The 25,503-nt window shown below is 39.2% G+C and overlaps 1 protein-coding gene across 8 annotated transcripts in view; it reads right to left on the bottom strand.

The window, feature by feature from the left end:
• The window catches only part of LOC138850893 (uncharacterized), a 114,022-nt gene that overhangs the window by 32,252 nt on the left and 56,267 nt on the right, over positions 1-25,503 (bottom strand). For 4 of the 8 annotated variants that reach the window (XM_070080212.1, XM_070080207.1, XM_070080210.1 and 1 more), the window contains one exon: positions 14,854-17,651. The exons of 1 other annotated variant lie outside the window; for it this stretch is intronic. In XM_070080212.1, the coding sequence (XP_069936313.1) occupies positions 14,854-17,600 (2,747 nt within the window). In that variant the 5' untranslated portion in view covers positions 17,601-17,651. Of the gene's footprint in view, positions 1-14,853; positions 17,661-25,503 lie in introns of all 8 variants that reach the window. 3 more of the 8 variants (XM_070080213.1, XM_070080208.1, XM_070080211.1) reach the window with 1 other exon arrangement.

The raw sequence follows: 25,503 nt of genomic DNA, 5'->3' as shown, positions 1-25,503 counted from the left end.
GGGGAAAAAAAGCATGGGAAGGAAGACATCCTACCCCCATAAAAGGGAACTTTTCCCCAAGCCTGTAGGCAAGGGGATGTTCAAAAATGGGCCACAAAAGGGAGGTGGACATAAAAGAAAGGCACAGGTGGGGGGCCCAAACCTGGGTCCCCGGTCAAGGACAGATAAGGTTATCTCCTGATGAACTTATTCCACCTCTAAAACGACAGGAGGACCACTTATAGTAGTCAAAAGAACGGACCTTTGTGAACACTTTTTAACAAATGGTTCTGATCCAAAGGGACCTCCTTTGGTAGCTGCAAGAATTGAAAAAATGTGTGGGTGACAATAAAGGAGAGGGGTGCATTTCCCACTTAAATCGCTTGACCAAGAAAAAGGGTGGGGGCAAGGAGCCCCAAGATTGTTGAGAAGATGCAACGAGCAGCATTTTTCTCGATCTTCAGCACTGCCTGACAGTGTAAATGGCCTCTATGGAAAGAGGCAAATGTAGTCCTGTTCACAAAAAAAGAGCAGAGCAGAAATCACAACACAGACCAGGTCACCCTTAATCACTGGTAAGATCCTGAGACAAAATTTAAGACAAAGACAGGTTTTTGACCACCACTCACTACATTTGATCCAAATGGCTTGGGGAAAAGGTTCCCTTTTGATCTGTTGTTAAACCTTTTCCCCTGTGGCACCAGTCACTGGGTGAATCAAAATCAGCTGTGGCACGACATTGCTGGCGCCCAACGGGGGGGCACCAGGGCCTCTTTGCAAAACTTCAAGCACTGGGAATTGCAGGCTTACGCATCCCCCTCAGTGACTACCTTCATGGAGACTCAATGAGTTCCAAAAAAAACGCAAGACATCCTATTGGGGCAAGTGTTGCGGAAGCTTGGGTCCATTGTTAAAACTTTAACGACCCCTTTATCTCATCCCAGAATCACATGCATATGCAGACAATATGGTATTTATTGTTGTATTCTAGTTTTCTTGGTCTCATTTTATAGAATGGAAGACATATTACAGAAATTGAGATGATTTTGACTGGTTTTACAAAGAAAGGTGCCTTGAAATTGAGCTCAAAGTAGCAGAAATGTTCGATTTTTACCAAACTTCAAAAGTAAACAAATCGTGCCAAGCGTGCAATACACGTCAACTGGTGAGTCTAATATTCTTTCACAAGTGCACCAATAATATTTATACCATTTTTTACACTAATGCAGTAGTCTGCATAACAGTAAATCTTATATTTTTTGTGAAAATAAAAATTCAAAGTGGAAAGCAAAAGAATATAAGAGGGGCCTTGAGACATGACTAATGACTAAAGGAAATGTCATTTTAGTGCCAGGAATGTCTTTCTTGTTTATTCTGGACCCTATTCGGAAATTGGCATCTTTTGAAATTTGTGTGAAATTGGCAAAATTGCTAAATTCTGACCACTGTACTGGATAGTTGGATTTCATAAATGAGTGGTTTCTTGCACCCATTCGATAGAAAAAATGGAGTTCTAGCGAAATATTCATGTTTTTTGTCGACTAGTACAGTGAAATTGGCCGAAAATGGGGCTCAAAGTGGGCAAAATCGCCGATGCGTAAACATCGCCGAGACCGCTAACTTTGCGAGAGCATAATTCCGTAAGTTTTCTATCAAATTTCAAACTTTTGGTGTCTTTATGATCGGGAAAAGATTCTCTATCTTTTCATAAGAGAAAATAATTTTTTTTTTTTTAAATTTGGCCGACCCTGAGAACGAGTTTCGGAGAGGGCCTGTCGACCCTCAAAGGGTTAACCTTGTCAAACCCTGTGTAAAAAAAAAAAAAAAAAAAAAAGATAGAGAGATACAGAGAGAGAGAGAGAGAGATACTGAGAGATACAGAGAGAGAGAGATAGAGATACAGAGAGAGAGAGAGAGAGATACAGAGAGAGAGAGAGAGAGATACAGAGAGAGAGACAGCCACATTCGATCAGCCAGTCAGCCAACCACCCACCCACCTGGCCACCCACCCGTCCAGCCAGCCACCCACCCACCCGGCCAACCAGACCCGGCCACCCAGCCAGCCAGCCGGATACATATTACACATGTTCCAGAGTTGTTTCTCTTTACTTAGGGTATAGGTTATACTACATTCTGGCAGGATGACACTACCAGTGGTATTCTCCCATTCCACTGTGTCGACAATACATAAAGATAATAGTAACATATGATACTGTATGTGATGTAAAATTTACAATACAGATCACTACCATGTATACATTATATACAGTACATGAATAATTAAAATATAACAATAGAAGTAAATTATGGTAAAAAGAATGAAATAATGATTGTACATTACATTACAGTATTATGTAGGTAGTTTATATAGGAAAGGTTTGACATTATGCCCTACCCAATATATCACCAATTTTCAAAGGTTCGACTTACGTCCATTTTGACTTACGACCAGTTGGTCGGAACCAAGCTTGGTCGTAAGTTGTATGGTAGGTGTACTTGATTTCTGATTGTTTTCAGTATGTAAATCTTTATTTAATTTGAAAAAAATATTTTATTTTAATATTTTTGGGTGTCTGGAACGGATTAATTTTATTTTCATTATTTCTTATGAGGAAAATGGTTTCGAGTTTCGTGAATTTCGACTTTCGGCAGGCTCTCTGGAACGGATTAATCACGAAACTCGGGGGTCCACTGTATAACAAACCCCATACAACCATAGCTTCCATCGTGGCCAAGAAAAAGGAAATCAAGGAAGCTGTTGTTGCAAAGGGGGTAAATATGCTGACAAAAATGAGATCACCAGTACTCGATGATGTTGAGAAGTTATTATTAGTGTGGATAAACGAGAAACAATTAGCAGGAGATAGTCTTATAACGTCGATTATTTGTGAAAAGGCTAGGCAGTGCACGACGATCTGGTAAAGAAATTGCCTGCAACGAGTACTGATATTTGTGAATTTAAGGCCAGCAAAGGTTGGTTTGAGAGATTTAACCCCTTGACTGTCGCAACCCCCAATCCTGAAGTGTCTCCTGGTGTCGCAAAATTTCAAAAAAAAAAAAAAATTATTTTTTCTTATGAAATGATAGAGAATCTTTTCCCGATTGTAATGACACCAAAAATATGAAATTTGATGGAAAACTGACGGAATTACGCTCTCGCGAAGTTATTGACCTCGGCGATATTTACAAATCGGCCATTTCGCCCACTTTGAGCCCTATTATTGGCTAATTCCAGTGTTCCAGTCGACCAACCTCATAACTATTTTTTTAGAAATCCATTTTTTCTATCGATTGAGTACAAGAAACTGCCCATTTACCGATTTCAACTACCCAATAACGTGGTCAGAAATTTCCAATTTGGCCAATTTCACGAAAATTAAAAAATATGACAATTTCAAAATATGGTCCAGAATGAACAATGCAGACATTCCTGGCTTTAAAATAATATTTTATTTGTTCATCAGTCACGTCTCCAAGCCCCTCTGATATTACTCTTGCTAAAGCTCCCGCTTCACACACGGAGGGCCCGGGTTCGATTCCCGGCGGGTGGAAACATTTCGACACGTTTCCTTACACCTGTTGTCCTGTTCACCTAGCAGCAAATAGGTACCTGGGTGTTAGTCGACTGGTGTGGGTCGCATCCTGGGGGACAAGATTAAGGACCCCAATGGAAATAAGTTAGACAGTCCTCGATGACGCACTGACTTTCTTGGGTTATCCTGGGTGGCTAACCCTCCGGGGTTAAAAATCCGAACGAAATCTTATCTTATCTTATCTTAAAAAATAGAAGACTTATTGTTATGCAGACTACTGCAATACTGTAATAATTGTATAAATAACATCAACCCTTTCATGACTGCATATTAGAATGGCTAGTTGAACATTTATTGGACAATGACATCATTTGTTTACTTTTGAACATCGGGAAAAATCAAACAGTTCCCCTACTTTGAGCTCCATTTCCAGGTTCTTTTTATAGTAAAATCAATCAAAATCACCTCTGTTTTTTATAAAATGTTTTCCATTCTATCAAATGAGACCAAGAAAACGAGAATACAACCATAAATACTATTCGAAAATAGACCACAAAGTCGGCATTTTAAATTAAAAAAAAGTCGGAGTTTTTTCTTTCTCATTATGCACTGCATGCTCCAGGATTTTTTTATATGGTGCACACTAACCACACAGACCCATTCTCTCATATGTGGGCCTACCAGCTTTCTTGTGCTTGATTTGAAGCCGCTAGAATTTATGAGTATATATACATCAAACACGGTACCTTGTAAGACGTATACTACTGTATATACGACCTCGACAGTCAAAGGGTTAAGAACCGTAGTGGCATACACAGTGTGGTAAGGCATGGTGAGGCTGCCAGTTCGGACAAAATTGCAGCTACAAAATTCATAGGTGAATTCAAGGAGTACATAGAGGCTGAAGGACTGAAACCTGAACAACTGTTCAATTGTGACAAAACAGGCCTCTTTTGGAAGAAAATGCCAAAGAGGACCTACATTACCCAGGAGGAAAAGGGACTGCCAGGACACAAGCCTATGAAAGACAGGCTGATGCTCATGTTCTGTGCTAATGCTAGTGGGGATTTCAGAGTGAAGCCGTTACTAGTGTACCATTCTGAAAATCCCAGTGTGTTCAGGAAAAACAATGTTATGAAGAGTAAATTGTGTGTGTTTTGGAGATCTAATAATAAGGCATGGGTCACGAGGGAAATTTTCGTCGAGTGGTTCAATGAAGTGTTTGGCCCTAGTGTGAAGAATTACCTCCTGGAAAAGAAATTGGATCTCAAGTGCCTCCTAGTAATGGACAATGCACCTGCTCATCCTCCAAACTTGGATGACCTAATTTTGGAGGAGTTTGGGTTCATTACAGTAAAGTTCTTGCCCTCGAATACCACTCCTCTCCTCCAGCCCATGGACCAGCAGGTCATTTCAAACTTTAAAAAACTCTACACCAAAGCAATGTTTCAAAGGTGCTTTAATGTGACCTCAGACACTCACTTGACCCTAAGAGATTTTTGGAAAGAACACTTCAGTATCCTCCATTGCATAAGCCTTATAGGTAAGGCTTGGGAGGGAGTGACTACCAGGACTTTGAACTCTGCTTGGAGAAAATTGTGGCCAGATTGTGTCCACAAGAGGGATTTTGAAGGGTTTGGGACTGACCCTGACGAGCCTATGTCAGTTGTGAAATCTATTATGGCACTGGGGAGTTCCATGGGGTTGGATGTGAGTTTGGAGGATACAGAAGAGTTGGTGGAAGACCACAACAAAGAGCTCACCACTGAGGAGCTGCAAGAGCTTCAGCAGGAACAGGAACAGATCGCAGCTCAGAATCTTGCTGCAGAGGAGGAGGAAGAGAGATGGAAGGTGCCTTCTTCAGAAATTAAGGAGATTTTTGAAATGTGGGGTAAAATGGAAAGATTTATGGAGAAACATCGCCCTGACAAGGCTGTTGCAAGCCATGTCAGCAACATGTACAGTGACAAAGTCTTGGCCCATTTTAGGGGAGTTTTAAAGAGACGCCAGAAACAGAGCTCTCTGGGCACTTTTTTTGCGAGACAGGACTCCAGTGACTCAAGCTGGTCCTAGTGGCAATAAGAAACAGAGAAGAGAAGTAACCCCAGAAAAGCAATTGGTACCTGAGGTGTTGATGGAAGGGGATTCCCCCTTCCAAACTGTAAATAATCCAATCTCTCTCCTCCTCCAGTCTTCCATACACTAAGAAGAATAGCCAATAAAGGTAAGTGTTATGCTGTTCATGTTTCATTCATCATGTCCCATTGTATTGTTTATGTACTACATCTATATTTCATGTAAAAAATGTTTTTGTTTTAATACTTCTGGGTGTCAGGAACGGATTAATTGTACAGTGGTCCCTCAATTATCGTCCTTAATCCGTTCCTGGAAGTGGGACTATTATCGAAATAGACGATTTTCGAATCAATTTTCCCCATAAGAAATAATGTAAATCCAATTATTTCGTTCCAGACACCCAGAAGTATCAACAACAATTTTTTTTTACCTAAAAGATAGATTTACATGCACAAAAGAATGAACATTCAACATGACAATTACCTTTATTGAAGGCTGTGTTGATGAATGGAAGACAGGGAGGAGGAGAGAGGGAAGAGAGGTTATTGTTTGGAAGGGGAATCCCCCTCCATAAGGACTCTAGGTCACTTCAGGGGTCACTTCCCTAACATAAATATAGATTTACATGCAGAAAAAAATGCCAAATAAATGTAAAGCACTAATAAAATGTATAAATGAACATAGGTAATAGGGGTAGTTGATGAGTGGAACAGTCTGCCTAGTAGGGTGATCGAAGCTAAAATATTGGGTAGTTTCAAATTTAGGTTGGATAAATACACGAGTGAGAGGGGTTGGATTTGAGTCGGACTTGCACCTGAGCTTATTGCTTGGGTAGCATTTGTTCTGTTAGTGGGTTGGATTTGTGAAGGACCGGCCTAGTATGGGCCAACAGGCCTGTTGCAGTGTTCCTACTTTCTTAAGTTCTTATGTTCTTATTTAACATCACACTTACCAGTAGGGTGATCGAGGCTAGGACCTTGGGTAGCTTTAAGAAGAGATTGGACAAATATATGAGTGGGAGGAGCTGAGTTTGATTTGTGTCATTGGGTACGGGAGTAAATTCTTGGGTAGCTTTGGGTAGAGGTCATTTTGATAAGGACCTGCCTTGTATGGGCCAGTAGACCTGTAGTGTTCTTCCATTATTATGCTCTTAGTGGGAAGGATTGTAAAGGACCTGCCTAGTATGGACCAACAGGCCTACTGCAGTGTTTGTGTGAGGGAGGGATGGCAAGTTTATTGTTGGAGAATATGACACTAATATAAACTCTTCGGCTTATTTATCTATCACAATTCAACTAATATGACATAATTATTTATCTATCACAATTCAACTAATATGACATAATAAACAATATTAATAACATAGAAACATGGAATATACTCTAGAATGAATAAAATAAGTCATTACGTATGTCACGAGAGGTGTTGTGTTGTGCTGTTGTTGGGTATATAAGGGCCACTGAGAGTAAGCTGTCCATAATGGTGGTGAAGCAGCAGCTGAGGTGGCGGTGTTTTCTGTAGCCCTATATAACTCCAACAACATTGGAGGAGTTGGTAGAATCACTGAATCACTAAAGAAGGAACCCTCTACCACCATCACTACGACCTTCTACCACTATTACAACTGTTACCACCATCACTACTACCTTTTACCACCATCAACCACTATCACAACTGCTTCCATTCTACCACCACCACCTTTGTATTTTTCTGCAAACTTTTTCATAAATTATGTGTTTCTCACATTCTTTACCAAAGGGCTGGCACTAGAAGCTTTCTTTGGAGCCATGGTAGCTTATTTAGCACTTGCAAGCACTAAAATCAATGGAATATTATGAAATATTTCGTAGGAGCATGTGAGGGGACGGTCGCTCACTGGTAAACAATGGCACACTGGCTGGGAAGGCAGGCCCAGGCGGCTCAGAGCATGAGTACACGTCCCGGACGAAGGATGATTAGCGAGTTAACGGACCATTTGCGAGCCAATGTTTAGATGAAATAACAGGACTATTTCCAAAATGGACGACTTTCAGGCCGGAGGATTATTGAGGGACCACTGTATTTACATTATTTCTTATGGGGAAAATTGATTCGAAAATCGTAAATTTCGATAATAGTCACACTTCCAGGAACGGATTAATTACGAAAAACAAGGGACCACTGTATTTGAGGTAGCTGGTATGTAAAATTTATAAGGGGTTACCTGTATGTACCTCAACATTACACTCATACAAGTAATTTCATTGGGAGACGACAACCATATATTGTTTACAGTATTTACCCTGCGTAGACACGTGAGAAAACTTAGCCACCCCTGGTCACTGCAGGTGGCTCCTTCGACCTCACAATCTTACCCATATCTATCCGAGATCAGTATGAAGTGGATAGCACCACAAGTCACTTGATGTAGCTGGATCACCCATAACCCATCAAATTACAACATACCTAACTGGCCAGTATCAGTTTGCTATAACTAGAAAGATTACTTAACTGTGGGTGGTTGATGCTCCTTATTTCTTCCATCTACCATCTCACTGCAATATCCTGCTACACCGATACAGTTCTTATTCCAGCAGGATGAGGTATCCATTGGTTTGTCCCGGTTTAAAAGTCGTGACTCCATAAAACTCCACTATCCTCGGAACAGGAACCACGAGGTTAACATGTGCTCACTCACTTGGGGAATGGCGGCTCATAGCACTTCAACGATTCCTTAACTTAGTGTTATTATCACTGATTACTTCACAGCCATACGGTTAACGTCTCAAAACTTGTACACCCGTTAGAGGTTGCTCCATTAACCCTTTCAGGGTCCGTCCCATAGATCTACGGCTTTACGTTCAGGGTCCAAACCGTAGATCTACGCCAAAATTCTAGCGGTGTCAAATTTAGCGCGAGAAGGCTGGTAAGCCTACATCTAAGAGAATGGGTCTGGGTGGTCAGTGTGCACACTATAGAAAATATCTGGACACCCGCATGGCATTGTGAGAACACCGCCAAAGTAGCTATGTTCATCATGCGTGGCGGCAAGGAAGCTCTCACTCCCCACTCACTCTCCGGGCGAATTCTGACTCTCCTCTTCACAACTTACAGTTCTAAGACTGATGGAAGTGGAGCTGAAGAGGAATTCTATGGTTTTGAACCATATGGTACCATTGTACCATATGGTACAATGGTACCATATGGTACAATGGTGCCATGTCATACAATGGTATCATATGGTACAATGTGCCATATGGTACATTGTACCATATGGTACATTATACCATGTGGTACATTGTACCATATGGTACATTATACCATGTGGTACATTGTACCATATGGTACATTATACCATGTGGTACATTGTACCATATAGTACAGGGTACAGGGACCCTAATGGAAATAAATAAGTCTGTCTGACTTTTTTGGGATATCCTAGGTTCTCCAAACATATGCTGCTAAGTATGATATTCAATGCAACTTTATTTGTGTATCCCTAAATAAACTTACTTACGATGCCATATGCGCTTGAGTAAGTTTATTCAGGTGTACACAAATACAGTTACATAGATTATCATACATAGCAGCATATGTATAAAATCCTAGGATAACCCAAAAAAAGTCAGGGTGACTTATTTCCATAGGGATCCCTGTATCTGTACCATATGGTGTCCTGTACCATATTGTACCCTGCACCATATGGTACCCTGTATCATATTGTACCCTGCACCATATGGTACCCTGTACCATATGGTACCCTGTACCATATGGTACCCTGTACCATATGGTACCCTGTACCATATGGTATCCTGCACCATATGGTACCCTGCACCATATGGTACCCTGCACCATATGTTATCCTATACCATATGTTATCCTGTACTGTATGGCACCCTATACCATATAGTACAATGTACCATATGGTACCCTGTAACATATGATACCATGTACCATATGGTCAATAGGACGTGTTGGTGGCAGCAGGCACCAGCCAAGACTGAGTGGCCACACAAGCTAGCTACTGACTCAGCAGTTTCCAAGACAAAGTTCTCTGTCATCCACCTCAAGCAACGTGTCGAGTTCCTGTAAATTTGTAAATATCTGGAATAGTTTTCGCATTTAACTTCCTAAAGTCAATCACTGGGCGCCAAGTACCATCCTTCTTAGGTACTAGGATCAAGAGCGCATTCCAAGGTTAATTGCTAGGTGCAATAACTCCATCATCAAGCATTTGATTGATCAATTCTTCTGTGACAGCAACTTGTGAATGAGGCATTCTGTACGCAGGTATATAGATTTATTTATTTATTTATTTATTTATTTAATGTCTTTGCAAACAGTACACTGAGATTGTGTATATACAATAGTGGGTTGCAATGCAAAGAGAGCCTCTATTATGCTAGTCTAGTACTAGGTTCAAGTGGGATACGATGGGACAATAAGTTCGTTATGCCCATCTTCTCACCTGGTAAGGCAATGGCTTTACGACGTTTGTTCAACAGAGTTAACAAACGCTTGACCTAGTCTGGGAAGTCAGTGGGAGCTAAGTCTTTCTCCTCAACTGGTGGAACGGATTGATCCAGTGAAGTGGATGAAGTCTCCCCGGTAGAAATAGCACCGACCCACTGGTCAGGTGAAAACTCATCCTCTACCTGAACAAGGTAAGGATAGTGAACAAGGTCAACAAGATTGGTATTTGCTCTGAGATGAACACTGTGACCAGAAGTGTTAGCTAGGAAGAAATGTGACAGACTCTGACAATCCTCCTGATCCTGTACTCTCTACCTCTGATACTCAGTCAGACGATCAACCTGAATGTCATTATTCCCTACATACACGGCAGGTATTGAGAAATCCTCAAGTATCATTTGTAACTACCAATTCAGATTTGCCTCAAATACAGCATGAGTTAGCCAGTGCAACAGAGTTTGATCCTCCCAGAGATGACAACAATTCTGCATATGTCAATCTCACCCTAGCAGAGTTGGGGTTAAATGTAAATAACCTGTATAGATGAATAATTACAGTATCAACTTATCAATATTCAAGAATTTTTTTTGTGTGTGTTCACGTTCTCTCCGAATTCTGAGATTTAACAGTCTAGATTTGAGTGCACCAAGTCTGCCTTTCTGTTAAACACTTATTTCTTTGTATATATTTCTTCCTCAGAATCCGTAGATCACATGAATACAGATCAATCGATCAAAAAAAAAAAATTTTTTTTTATCACTTCTATCGTGTAATCCCAATTGAGTCTCATTCTATGAGTTGTGCTATATCATACCTTGTAATGCATTACAGTTTCATTACAGTTTTACAGTTTCATTACAGTAAGTTTCATTATAGTCAATTACGTAAGCTTTCGTTCCAATATTCTACTTATGTATGTTATAATGTTCAATTGTTTGTACTTTGACATTGTATAGAATCAGCCCAAGCTGTATGCCTGCCGTCTCTAGTTTGTATTAGCTGTATGTCGGGACAACATACGTTAGCGTCGCCAAGCTCTCAGTAGTACCAGTTACCAGTAACCAGTTACCAGTAGATGACTCACTACTAACAGTGTGTGAATCACTGACTGTTATTCATGTTGCTGCTGACCATAGCATGTTTTTGAACGCCACTCACCCCCTAGGCACTGGTGGGTCAGTCTTAAGATAGAGAGCAGAGAGGCAGGGCGGCTGATGGTGCTTCCCATACTTTCCGTTATAATTATACGTACTTACCAGCCTACGTGAGTGTTCTTACCCTCATCCACATTTTGAACCCCACATGACACAATGAGTGATGATTAAATCATGGGTATTTTTCTCTGAACACTATCCATGGCGTCGTGCCACTTCCCCCCGGCGTCTACCATTATTCACTAATTTTTACCACTAATACAGTGGTCCCGTAAATCACGTTCCCTCACTCTTCACCAGGAACAGTTACGACACTTCCTATTATGAAGTGAGGCCTATATTAATCCTTAGGCCGCTGTGGATGCCAGTTTCCTTGTCTCACGTTTTCCCAGCCTCTTAACTCCATTCAAAACACTCCCGCCTCACGATGCCCCGTCTCGACCTCTCCTCCGCCCATCTGCGCAGGCGCAGAGCTTCCCTGTTGGTTCTCTTCTTCAAAATACACTTTAGAGCAACAGTAATGCATTAATTATGTATACAGTGGACCCCCGGTTTACAATATTATTTCATTCCAGAAGTATATTCAGGTGCCAGTACTGAGCGAATTTGTTCCCATAAGGAATATTGTGAATTAGATTAGACCCCCAAACATACACATACAAATGCACTTGCATAAATACACTTACATAATTGGGAGCTGATCGTAAACCGGGGGTCCACTGTATTTACATTATAAAAAATATACAAAATAATTTTGGGAAATTATTTTCCACAGCTGGTATTAGCTAGTAAAAAAAAATAAAAATGCACAATAATGTAATAGTAACGTACACTATATGCACCACACGTATATATGTGTTAAGGACACTTTTCTAATCTGTTACAGAAATGTCAACTTTTGTAAGGAAGGTAGAGAAATCATGTTCATTTGAGATGGTATATTGTTGTCCTGTTGATGTTTTCCTAACTAGTATTTTCCCATCTCGAGTGAAACACTAATGTATTTTATTTTCCTGTTTAAGTTTTCTCAACCTGAACAGAAGGTTTTGACGTTTTCTCGTTAGACACTCGTTGGTGTACACTCCATTTTTCATTGTAATTGCTGATTTAATTAGGTCCTTTCTTTTATCATATGAATGAAGTCTGATCATAATACTGTGTCTACTACCTTGTTTTCCTAGCAAACATGTTTCTTTGATTTCATTGTTTTGCAGGATAATTTTTACGTGGTCATGTATTATCCTGATAGAAGTTTCCTTGCACCCGGTTTGGGTTATGTCACTAGGAATGTGTGGGCTGTTTATTATAACTGCATCGGACAACTTATCTTGTTCAGTTTTGTCATCTTGGAACTCAAAGTATTCATTCAGTCGAGTGTGCATGTTCTGATTCCAGTCCTCTATTGCTTCTTCAACCTTCATATTTAGGATTGTTATTTGCTCAGTGACTGGCTATAGCTGTTTTCAGAGTATTTTCTGTGTCAGCACTTCCCAATGTAATTCTCTCTTCAAGGTTTTGGATTTTGTTCTCGAGGATGGTTACCTTAGATTCATATTGCGCAAGTGTTGCTTTAATATCTTTGTTTTCATTTTCTAGAGCGACAATGTAATCGCTAATTGTGTCAGGAAGAATCATATCTGGGTGTTCTTGAGAGAATTCTTTGAAGGGAGTGGAGCTGGAAGGGGAGTCAGCCATGTTTGTTGTTGTTGTTCCCTGGGCGGTGGTGAGAGGGGTTGATGATACACCGGCGTCCTGCTTGGTAGACATGTTGAGTTGTAGAGTCCTTGGTGTTATTCTTTTGTTACTGCAGTTGTTTCTTCTGTGACTTCCTTTCATTGTATCACTAAAGTAGATACTGTGAAGCTATGGAGGAGAAGGCTTGATTTCCTTGAGCTTAGGTTAAGTGAGGGGTAAGATGGAAAGATTTATGGAGAAACATCACCCTGACAAGGCTGTTGCAAGCCATGTCAGCAACATGGACAGTGACAAAGTCTTGGCCCATTTTAGGGAAGTTTTAATGAGATGCCAGAAACAGAGCTCTCTGGAAAAGTATTTAGTGCCACAAGTGTACAGTGACTCTCAAGCTGGTCCTAGTAGCATTAAGAAACAGAGAAGAGAAGTAACCCCAGAAAAGCACTTGGTACCTGAGGTGTTGATGGATGGGGATTCCCCTTCCAAACAGTAACTAATCCAATCTCTCTCCTCCTCCAGTCTTCCATACACAGAAAAATTGCCAATAAAAGTAAGTTTATGCTGTTAATGTTTCATTCATCATGTCCCATTGTATTGTGTATGTACTACATCTATATTTCATGTAAAAAAAGTTTTTGTTTTAATACTTCTGGGTGTCAGGAACGGATTAATTGTATTTACATTATTTCTTATAGGGAAAATGGAATCAAAAATCGTCAATTTTGATAATAGTCACACTTCCAGGAACGAATTAATTACGAAAAATGAGGGACCACTGTATATAGTCACTGGATATTTTCATATAACTGCTATCTTCATTCAGCAAGCTTGTGTTGTGTGTGTGTTGCTTCTAATTGTTCTTAGTCAGGGTAGCAGCTGTCAAAATGACATATTGTCTCATTACTCACTCCCCCTACTGCCTGTCAAAACAATGGGGTAGGATGCTCGCTTCCCCTCCATCCTATCTAATTATCTTTCTCCCTCAGTCTCTCTCTTTCTCCTTCATTCTTCTGGTATCCTGGGCTATTATCTTCATTCAGCAAGCTTGTGTTGTGTGTGAGTGTGCTGCTTCTAAGTGCTCTTAGTCAGGGTAGCAGCTGTCAAAATGACATATTATCTCATTACTCACTCCCCCTACTGCCTGTCAAAACAATGGGATCGGATGCTCCCTTCCCTTCCATCCTATCTAATTATCTTTCTCCCTCATTTTCTCTCTTTCTCCTTCATTCTTCATTCTCCTTCATTCTTCTGGTATCCTGGGCATTGCTTCTGGTCACAAACTCCTCAAAACCATGAAATTGATCTTCACTGACACTTCCATCTGTGTTAGAGCATCACTTGGGAAGAGTAGAGTCCCAGATTTGCCGGGGAGTCACATATTTCTTATCTCTAGGCATGCTGAACAAGGACTACTGAAATGGCATTCCCACAATGCACCACTGGCTCCCCGATTTTTTTTATGTGGTGCACACTGACCATGAAGACCCATTCTCTCACTTGTGAGCCTACCAGCTTTCTCCTGCTTGATTTGAAGCCAGTAGAATTTATGCGTGTTAATACACCAAACACGGTAGCTCATAAGGCGTATATATACGACTGAAACAGTCAAAGGGTTAATAAAGGTTGTGATCAGTGCATATGTATCTTTTACCTAAAATTTGTCAATGCAGTATAGCATATCAGATCCACCTTAACAGGATAATCAGCAGTTGCTAGAAGAGGCAGGAAGCCAACAAGTAGATGACAAAAACACACAACAACAACTGTTTCAAATGTCTCTGTCATCTACCAGGAAAATATACATTGTGAGCATACTATGAATGTGCATTCAATTAAAATCTATGCAAAGAAGTGTTTTCAAGACATCTTCTAAACAAAAAGAAGCAGAAAAGAAAAAAGAAACTGAAATTACTGTGAGAACCCAATAAAATACAAGAGGGCAAAAAAGTAAATGATTTATCACTTACCCACCACATATTTGTCTGACACATCCATTTAGCCATTCTTTATCTTCATCCTTTATGTCAGGAACAGTTACTTCTAAGCCACCACTGATCTGCAGATTTGACAATTTTTCTGGTGCACAATTGTAGACAGGCAATGCAAGTGTAACACGAAGAAGTTTAACAGATTTATATATTCTGGATAAACTCTTACTTAGAGATCTGAAGGCTTCTAAAGTCATGATTCTGACACGAATTTTTTTCAGCTTAAAGCAAAAACTAAGAACTTCCTTTCCCTCTCTTTGATTTCCAAGTGAACCAGTGAAGGTTGTGAGATGACCCCATGGGTGAAGTGTACGAATGAAATCATCAGATGGTTTTGTGCTATATTCATTATGCCGCCAGAAATGCAACTCTACTAGGATGGGATTGTTTTTGTCATATCGATTTCTCAATTTGTCTCTCAAGTTGGTCATTGTATCTAGTAATTCTGGAATATCATAAGGTTCAACATTACTGGGCATTTCAATTTTAAGCTCCTGTAAGTCCACTGGAGTGTTACTTAAAAGTTGGAGTCCTGTTACAACATGAGTATCATTCAGCTCCCATCTCCTTAAAGGCAGTTCTCTAGCAATAGTGTATGCAACTTTTCTGTGATGGAGTGCTTCAGTCAAAATTTTCCACCAAAAATTGTAATTACCAATGCCAGTTTCTGATTTTTTTATTAAAGTAAATAGTGGTCCTATATTCTTTTCCAATATATGATTTATTGCCAAGTGGCCAGTCAGAAACACAATTACTTCATGATACTTCCGCCACTCAGTAATTTTATTACGAATGCTGTCTAATGTCTCCCCACCCATCACAGCATTTGCCAAGAATCCTGCAGCAAGATATTCCATTTGTGTTTTATGTAGAAATGCATAAGTGCTTTCAGTAGCTTCATTACTTTCATCAATCTCACACATTAGAAAGGCAGACATAAATTCTATATCATTAATTTTTTCATACTCACATTTTTCTATAATTTTTTTCTTAATATCTTCAGAAATACAAATATTATTTGATTGGAGCATGAACCAAGCTTGTTTACCCAGAAACAGCATAACATTCTGTACTGCACCTGTGCGTGAAAAAGTACGAAGTCTCTCTTCAAGCTTTTTTTGACACAGTTTGAACAATTCACAATAAAGATTTGTGGCAGTGGTAACTCTGTTAAGAATATCTGGATTATCCCTCCAGAGATAAATTAAGAGGGCTAGTGTAAGAGGAAGTTTAAGGTGGCTTCCCAAAACTTTTCCACGTCCACGAATGTACTTTAAAAATTCACTAATTTGTATTTTCCTTTTCATTTCATTTTCTTCAACTGCAGTGAAAACTTTTATGGTAAATTCCCTTAATCCAGCATCATCAAATCCACAAACTTCAATTGAAAGACAATCCACATGATATCTGTTTGATAACAAAACTACATCTGTGTGATATTCAGGACGGGTTGTTAGTATTATACGTTTATTACTAAACTTTGCAAATATTTCTTCTACTATGTTCTTAGCTTCATCACCAGCTTCATCAAAACCATCAATGACGAAAAGTATGTCTAGCTCCTGCAGTAATGGTATGATTTCAAATGAGTCTTTAAACTGTTCATTGTGTGTCTTAGGGAGTCTTTGCTGAGTAAGATATTCTGTCAGGGTTTTTGACTTTACTGTTCGCACTTCAACAAGAAACACCAGATCAAAATTCTCTATAGTATTTATAATTTTCTCTGCAATCCCACACCAGTTACTTAAAATGTACCGACACAAAGAAGTCTTGCCAGATCCTGCTAAGCCATAGAGTATCAATGCACATGGGATTTTCTCCTCACCAGCTATTCTTGTAGATGCTTGAAGTAGTTCTGAGATTAAAATTTTTCTATCTGAGTCTTCAATTTTAAGTGGTGTGAAAATTTTATCAACTCGAAACTTTCTAAGTGAGGATTCTGAGCTATCACGTGATATCCATGTGCAGGGATTTAGAACCGTCAATTGCCCATAAAGTGTCTTAAGTTCTTTGCAACCATGAGCAATCAACTTGTGTGTCTTGTCCATCTTAAATGCCTTAACATCTTCTTCATATGTTATCATATCATCTTGGCGAATCTGAGCATCATGGATATCAGAAAGAGTTTTCTCCATTGTTTCAATATTTTCTTTAAAATCTTTTTGTAAAACATTACCTACACCTATATAAATCTCCTTTAAAACTTTTTTGAGGTTATCAATCTCAGCTGTTACATCTAGATGATTAGACTGATACTTATGACTTATTTTATTCCTCAATGACTTTAGGATAGTGATGTTTTGCTGGCAATTACTATCCAACTCATTATAAATATTATAACATACTGCAGTCATTAATCTGTAGGCAAAGGATATATCAAATTCATCTTTCATTATGTTTTTATCAAGTAGTGGAAGGTCTATTTTGGAAAATGCATTCTTCAATTTTGTCGAACCTAAGTCCAACACTTTCTTGAAGTACTCTCGCACCGACATTGATTCCCCAGTAGAATTCACATGAGAGTGTAAATACATTGTTCGTGAAACATCACACATAGTCTTCTGGCCTACTTGGTTGATACACTTATACACTTTACTGAAATTGAAGTCTTCAAGCGAAAAGCCTTTGGGCATCCGACTCTCTGGTAAGCCAGTTTGCATCAATACAGTGCTGAGAAACATGGCCAGATGAGAAGCTGGTTCTCTCAAGAATTTCCAGCTATCCATTGTTCATAGTTGTTGGGCGACCACTCTTACAGCTTGATTTTTATCCACTGCCTGAAAAAACTATAAAATATTATAATTGGAAATCATAACTCCTAAAAAGAACTCATTGACAAAAATACGTAAAATGCATTATTATTATTGTTACAGTTGTTTCTGTTATTTTTTAACACACTGGTTGTTTCCCAGTGAGGCAGGGCAACCCGAAAACGAAGCAATGCTTTCATAATGTTTTTCTTCATTGTACATTTAGCAATTTATACGGGAGAAGAGGTTACAGCTCATTGCTTTTGGCACTTTAGTCACCTCTTATGACATGTATGGCTTATGGAGGAAGGATTCTTTTCCACTTCTGCATGGCAATATTATTATTATTACCTTACATTCATGAAGAAGCAGTGAACCTACAGGGGTCATACGACACCTGGGGAATGGGAAGCAATCAGATTTAATCAAAGACTGGGAAGGACATCTCTAATTCTGTGCATTAAGAGCCCTTCACTGGGTTCAGGTCACCCATCTTGAAGAGATAAGCACAAAGCATAATAGCATACTGCTACTAATAGGGAAGGGTTGAGTCTACAAATGATAGTAATAATAATAATAATAATAATAATAATAATAATAATAATAATAATAATAATAATAATAATAATAATAAATAATAATAATAATAATTTATTAAGACAAAGATACATAGTTGTACAAGGTATTATAGTATTTGGGCATACATTTCAAAAGCCCCTTGTATGCAGAGCATTATGGGCAGGCTTAAAATTAACTTAAGATTAATGGAACAGTTATAGTAAACAATTTACAACACCAAGTACAACTGAGTATTTTAAGCAATGAAATTTGAACATTTCAATTTTGGAGCATTATAGTTTTACAATTTTGTAGCATTACAATGAATAATATAACAAAATGATCAGTTTACTATATGTAGTCGTACAATTTATTAATCAGATCTAATCAAATCAAATCAATGATCTGTAGTGCAGTAACAGTTCATATGGTCATTGGATGAGTTACAGTGCATTCAAGAGAATGGATTATTCTACTAGGTAATGCTATAACAACATAGTTTGGTAAGGTTTCTCTAATTATACAACTGGGTTATACATTTATGAGATATAAGTTATTCAATATTTGCATTAGATTAGATATGAGAATTTATTGATCTTTGAGTATTTATTTATGAGGTTCTAAGGCTAGGGGAGTTACACAGTGAGTAATGATATTTTGAGGCAGTAGAAAGTGATTTGTTAACTATGTAGGTAAAATTAAATTAAGTACTATGTACAGGTCCTCCATCACAAATCTGGCATCATTGGGACCTGTAGTGTGCCGGATTACCGAGTTTGCCGGATTACAGAGTGGTTAGGTTAGAATACACTTAATAAAATTAACCAATTTGACTTACACAAAGTTCATTGAACATCGGCAAAAATCGAACATTTCCACTATTTTGAGCTCAATTTCAAGGTACTTTTCATTATGAAAGCAATCAAAATCACGTCTATTTCTGTAAAATATCTTCCGTTTTATCAAACGAGACCAAAAAAACGAGAATATAATCATAAAAACCATACAAAAATATACCACAAAGAGGCGGCTAATGGCTGAGAAGTGAACTCCCTTATTTATTGTCCATCTTTTTTATTTTTGGTGTGTGTTAAGAAGCATCTTTCCATCATACACTGCCCAAGTTTCAATGAGATAGCCCAACAAACAACTGAGAAAAAAACAATATTTACCAAAAAATCATGGCAAGCCCAAGCCAGGTACTGGAAATAAGTCACTTTGTCTGACTTTTTTGGGTTATCCCAGGTTCTCTATACATACACTGCTATGTATGATAATTTATGTAACTGTATTTGTGTATAGTAACTGAATAAACTTACTTCTAGTCTGTCGACTGAGTACAAGAAACCGCCCATTCACCTATTTAAACTACCCAATAAAGTGGTCAGAAATTGGCAGTTTGGCCAATTTCACACAAATTTCAACAGATGCCAATTTCAAAATAGGGTCCAGAATAGACAATGCAGACATTCCTGGCACTAAAATAACATTTTCTCTGTTCATTATTCATGGCTCCAGGCCCCTCTTATTACTCTTACTTACCATTTGGAATTTTTATTCACACAAAAAAATAGAAGATTTACTGTTATGCAGACTACTGCGTTATTGTAATTTTATAAATAATGTCAACCCATTCTTGACTGTGTATTGGAATTTGGACTGGCAGGCAGACAGGTATTGGACAGTGACGTCATTTGTTTACTTGAGCATCGCTAAAGAATAGAACTTTTCCGCTACTGTGAGCGCAATTTCAAGGTACTTTTCTTCATGTAAGCAATCAAAATCATATCTATTTCTGTAATATATCTTCCATTCTATCAAATGAGACCGAAAAAACGTGAATATAACCATAAAAACCATACAAAAATATACCGCTAAGCGGCCGCTAATGGCTGAGAAGTGAACTCCTCTATTTATGGTCTGATTTCTTTCATTTTTGGTGTACATTAAAAAGTATCTTTCCATCATACATTACCCAAGTTTCAATAAGATAACCCAACAAACAAACAAGGAAATAACAATAATAATAATAATAATAATTTACTACACGTACATGGGATACAGACACAGCTGACATCAGTGACACATTACTATATAGAAAGCCGCTTGTTATGCAGAGTATTTCAAGCAAATTAGGTCAATGTCCCAGGATAACACCCACACCAGTCGGCTAACACCCAGGTACCCATTTACTGGTGGGTGAACACAGACAACAGGTGTAAAGAAATGCCCAGTGTTTCTACCCTGGCTGGGAATCGAATATTTACCAAAAATCATATATGGCTAACTGTTATGACCAAGGTCATAATGAGATTAATTTATATGTATTATCCACTTAATATTATACTCGGGGTTTCTTTAATTAAAGATTCCACTACTTTATAATATTATCTGATTTAGGAATATACCCGGGTATGATGTGTATACATGTATATATATATTTACGTATTTTGAGTAATGTTAGGTAGGTAGGTAACAGCTGGCTAAAAGTTGAAACAAGGTATGTCCTTGGAGGGTAGTTTAGCCTACTATTCCCTCTCCCCTTTGGCGAGTTGATGTCATGTAGGGATTAACTGTGTTAATTCAGTTCGCTCTCTCTGCCGACTCAGTGCGCATTGACTGAGCTACCCCTCCAGTACTCCACATTATTCTCACTTGTATAGAGAATTGTTGTAGAAACTCCTGAACCAGCTTGTGGTTTATCGTGAAGTCTGCGGACAATTATACTGTTACCTTCAGTTTACGATGTGATGACCAGTGTCAAGCTTAGAGCTTTGTGATATATTCCTTATGCCAGGGAGTTACTCAGTGAAAGTGTTAATTCTCAATGTATGTACTTGCATACAAGTAATGTCACTATTGTGGAAGCAGTAATATTCCTCTGATCATTAACAAGTGTAGTGGTCGTATTGTGTGAAGGAAAGTTTCTGACAAAGTGATATTTAATAGATATTTGTGAATATCTAAAGTATTTAAGCTTTTAAATAAAAAGAGACTAGGAAAAGCCTGAGTAACTATTATTTGTGCCTTACATTTCTAAGTTCTATGAAGTGTATTGTTAAGGAGTGCACTAACCTGGCTAAAGATTAAGATTCGAACCGTAACACTAACCCAAGCCAGGTACTAGAAATAAGCCATGTTGTCTGACTTTTTTGGGTTATCCTAGGTTCTCTACACATATGCTGCTATGTGTGGTAATTTATATAGAGAAAATAGCTTTTTTTGTTTCAGGTTTATGGTGCAGTACGAGTGTATATCACAGTCAGCCCTGTGCTACACTCCGTTTTCTCTAATATAAGACCCAAGACAGGGATAGGAGAACGGCACTTGTATCCCACACCCTCTTCATACCTCTGTTTAACTGCTCGGTATTATGCCAAATATTATTCATTCTGGAGTATTTAACATGTTTTATGTTATTTATATTGTTTATTATGTAATATTAGATCAATTGTGATAGGCAATAAGCTGTAGTGTTGATATTACCTGGAGTTTACCTGGAGAGAGTTCCGGGGGTCAACGCCCCCGCGGCCCGGTCTGAGACCAGGCCTCCTGGTGGATCAGAGCCTGATCAACCAGGCTGTTGCTGCTGGCTCCACGCAAACCAACATACGAGCCACAGCCCGGCTGATCCGGAACTGACTTTAGGTGCTTGTCCAGTGCCAGCTTGAAGACTGCCAGGGGTCTGTTGGTAATCCCCCTTATGTGTGCTGGGAGGCAGTTGAACAGTCTCGGGCCCCTGACACTTATTGTATGGTCTCTTAACGTGCTAGTGACACCCCTGCTTTTCATTGGGGGGATGGTGCATCGTCTGCCAAGTCTTTTGCTTTCGTAGTGGGTGATTTTCGTGTGCAAGTTCGGTACTAGTCCCTCTAGGATTTTCCAGGTGTATATAATCATGTATCTCTCCCTCCTGCGTTCCAGGGAATACAGGTTTAGGAACCTCAAGCGCTCCCAATAATTGAGGTGTTTTATCTCCGTTATGCGCGCCGTGAAAGTTCTCTGTACATTTTCTAGGTCGGCAATTTCACCTGCCTTGAAAGGTGCTGTTAGTGTGCAGCAATATTCCAGCCTAGATAGAACAAGTGACCTGAAGAGTGTCATCATGGGCTTGGCCTCCCTAGTTTTGAAGGTTCTCATTATCCATCCTGTCATTTTTCTAGCAGATGCGATTGATACAATGTTATGGTCCTTGAAGGCGAGATCCTCCGACATGATCACTCCCAGGTCTTTGACGTTGGTGTTTCGCTCTATTTTGTGGCCAGAATTTGTTTTGTACTCTGATGAAGATTTAATTTCCTCATGTTTACCATATCTGAGTAATTGAAATTTCTCATCGTTGAACTTCATATTGTTTTCTGCAGCCCACTGAAAGATTTGGTTGATGTCTGCCTGGAGCTTTGCAGTGTCTGCAATGGAAGACACTGTCATGCAGATTCGGGTGTCATCTGCAAAGGAAGACACGGTGCTGTGGCTGACATCCTTGTCTATGTCGGATATAAGGATGAGGAACAAGATGGGAGCGAGTACTGTGCCTTGTGGAACAGAGCTTTTCACCGTAGCTGCCTCGGACTTTACTCTGTTGACGACTACTCTCTGTGTTCTGTTAGTGAGGAAATTATAGATCCATCGACCGACTTTTCCTGTTATTCCTTTAGCACGCATTTTGTGCGCTATTACGCCATGGTCACACTTGTCGAAGGCTTTTGCAAAGTCTGTATATATTACATCTGCATTCTTTTTGTCTTCTAGTGCATTTAGGACCTTGTCGTAGTGGTCCAATAGTTGAGACAGACAGGAGCGACCTGTTCTAAACCCATGTTGCCCTGGGTTGTGTAACTGATGGGTTACACAATAATAAAGCATATTCTCCTGCATCACGAGACTGAGCTCATAGCAACCGAGAGTGGCTTCAAAGCCACCTTATATTTAATGGACAATGTACTGTGTAGGTGCTTTACACAACGAAAAGCATTTCTTTTATTCATTGGAACCATGGCTAGGGCTAAAAGTAAGCAGGTTATAACAATAAATGGAGAAAAAGAAATTAGAATGACTTATGCAGCAAGTAGCGCCACCAAACAGTACCAGCAGGTTGGTATGGTGACCCTGGAAATTTGAAATTATGCTAGCCGAAATTAGTGCCGAATAACTGAAGGAACCGAATAACTGATTGCCGGATTTGTGATGGCGGACCTGTACGTATTTAGTTTTGGGTTAGTAGGTGGTTTTTTAGAAGAATCTTGAATTGATATACAGTGGACCCCCGCATAACGATCACCTCCGAATGCGACCAATTATGTAAGTGTATTTATGTAAGTGCGTTTGTACGTGTATGTTTGGAGGTCTGAAATGGACTAATCTACTTCACAATATTCCTTATGGGAACAAATTCGGTCAGTACTGGCACCTGAACATACTTCTGGAGTGAAAAAATATCGTTAACTGGAGGTCCACTGTACAGTGTTTCTTTGGTAAGCACTGGTAATGAATTCCAAATTTTTGGGCCTTTTATGTGCATTGAGTTTTTACATAGTGTGAGATGAACACAGGGAACATCAAAGAGTGATCTGTGTCTTGTGTTATGGTCATGTGTTCTGTTAAGGCTGGTAAGGAGAAGTTTGAGGGGAGGGTTTATATCTGAGTTTAGTGTTCTATGTATGTAGTAGGCACAATAATAAGCATGGATGTTTTGTACGGTAAGTTTAGAATTTTGAATATTGGTGGAGTGTGCTGTCTGGAGTGGGAATTTGTAATCATTCTGACTGCAGCCTTTTGCTGGGTAATTAATGGTCTGAGATGATTTATTGTTGTTGAGCCCCATGCAGATTCCATAGGTGAGATAGGGGTAAATAAGTGAGTGATACAGGGCAAGGAGAGCTGATTGTGGAACATAGTACCATATCTTTGATAGTATGCCTACGGTTTTGGAGACTTTCTTGGAAATTTGTTGTACATGTGTCTGAAATTTGAGGCTATTATCAAGGTGGATTCCTAAGAATTTTCCCTCTGTGAGTTTTGTGATAGGTGTTCCATTTACCATTATGTTAAGGGGAATATTTGTAGCTCTGTTCCCAAACTGAATGAAATAGGTTTTGTCAATACTGATAGTAAGCTTGTTAACCCTTTCAGGGTCACCAGGCCCTCTCCGAGACTTGTTCTCAGGGTCGCCAAAATTTCAAAAAAAAAAAAATTATTTTTTCTTATGAAAAGATAGTTTTTTTTTTTTTAATATTATAGGCTAAACAAAAAATTTTTACCATCAATACTTACCGAGATATGGAGGCGTGAAGTTGACAGAAAATGACCAGCATACGGTAACATCGCCGACTGCAGGCCACCCGGTATTACTTTATTTATTTTTTTAGGTACTATTTTCTATTATTTTTTAAATTTTTTTTTCCAAATAACTTTTGTGGCCTGTGAGACCAATATGAGTACTATTTTATAAGTTATTTCTTTTTCTATACGACCAGCCGGGCTGTGGCTCGTATGTTGGTTTGCGTGCAGCCAGCAGCAACAGCCTGGTTGATCAGGCTCTGATCCACCAGGAGGCCTGGTCACAGACTGGGCCGCGGGGGCGTTGACCCCCGGAACTCTCTCCAGGTAAACTCCAGGTAAACACAATAACTACATAAACACTGTTGGCACTGTTTTGTTTACAAAAATATTTACACAAACAAACGATATGGAATGTTGTTTATTACTATTTTTCTATATTTTATATACACATATACAGTCACAGGGAATGTTTCTAGAAGTTCTGCAGCCTGTGGAAGTCTTTGAAACATGGTGTCATGCACAGTGGCGTTTTACACTCCACACACATAAAACGAGTGTCTCTGCGTTGTTGTGGGTGTTTTTTTGTATATGCACAGACATAACACCTCTTCTGAGCCTTTTTCTTGAAAGCAGTAGCAGGCAGTTTTATTAGGAAGTGATCACCATGCTTCAGACGAGAAGGTAGTTGTTGATAAATTAGACACATGTGCAACTCTTGGGTATCTTTATTAAGGAAACGTTTCGCCACACAGTGGCTTCATGAGTCCATACACAGGAAAAGCTTGAAGAACAGGAGGAGAATGAGGTAATCAGTCCCTCAACCTTGAGTCGATGTGGTCAGTCCATCAATCTTGAGTAGAAAACGGCATATGAGAGGAGAAGGAGCTTATAAACCGTAGGTAGGAGAGGTACAGAAGTCATAGGTGGTGTCACATTTGCCCAATGTGGAAGTAGGTCATGCCCAAGGGTTAGACAAGCAAAGAATTCCCAAGTATTAAGATCCCAAGAAGTTGCAGTGTCTGACAGGATTGTAGATGAT

Source organism: Cherax quadricarinatus, unplaced genomic scaffold (assembly GCF_038502225.1).
Source record: "Cherax quadricarinatus isolate ZL_2023a unplaced genomic scaffold, ASM3850222v1 Contig224, whole genome shotgun sequence".
In the NCBI taxonomy this organism is placed as follows: Eukaryota; Metazoa; Arthropoda; class Malacostraca; order Decapoda; family Parastacidae; genus Cherax; species Cherax quadricarinatus.
This window is presented reverse-complemented; position numbering and strand designations above follow the sequence as displayed.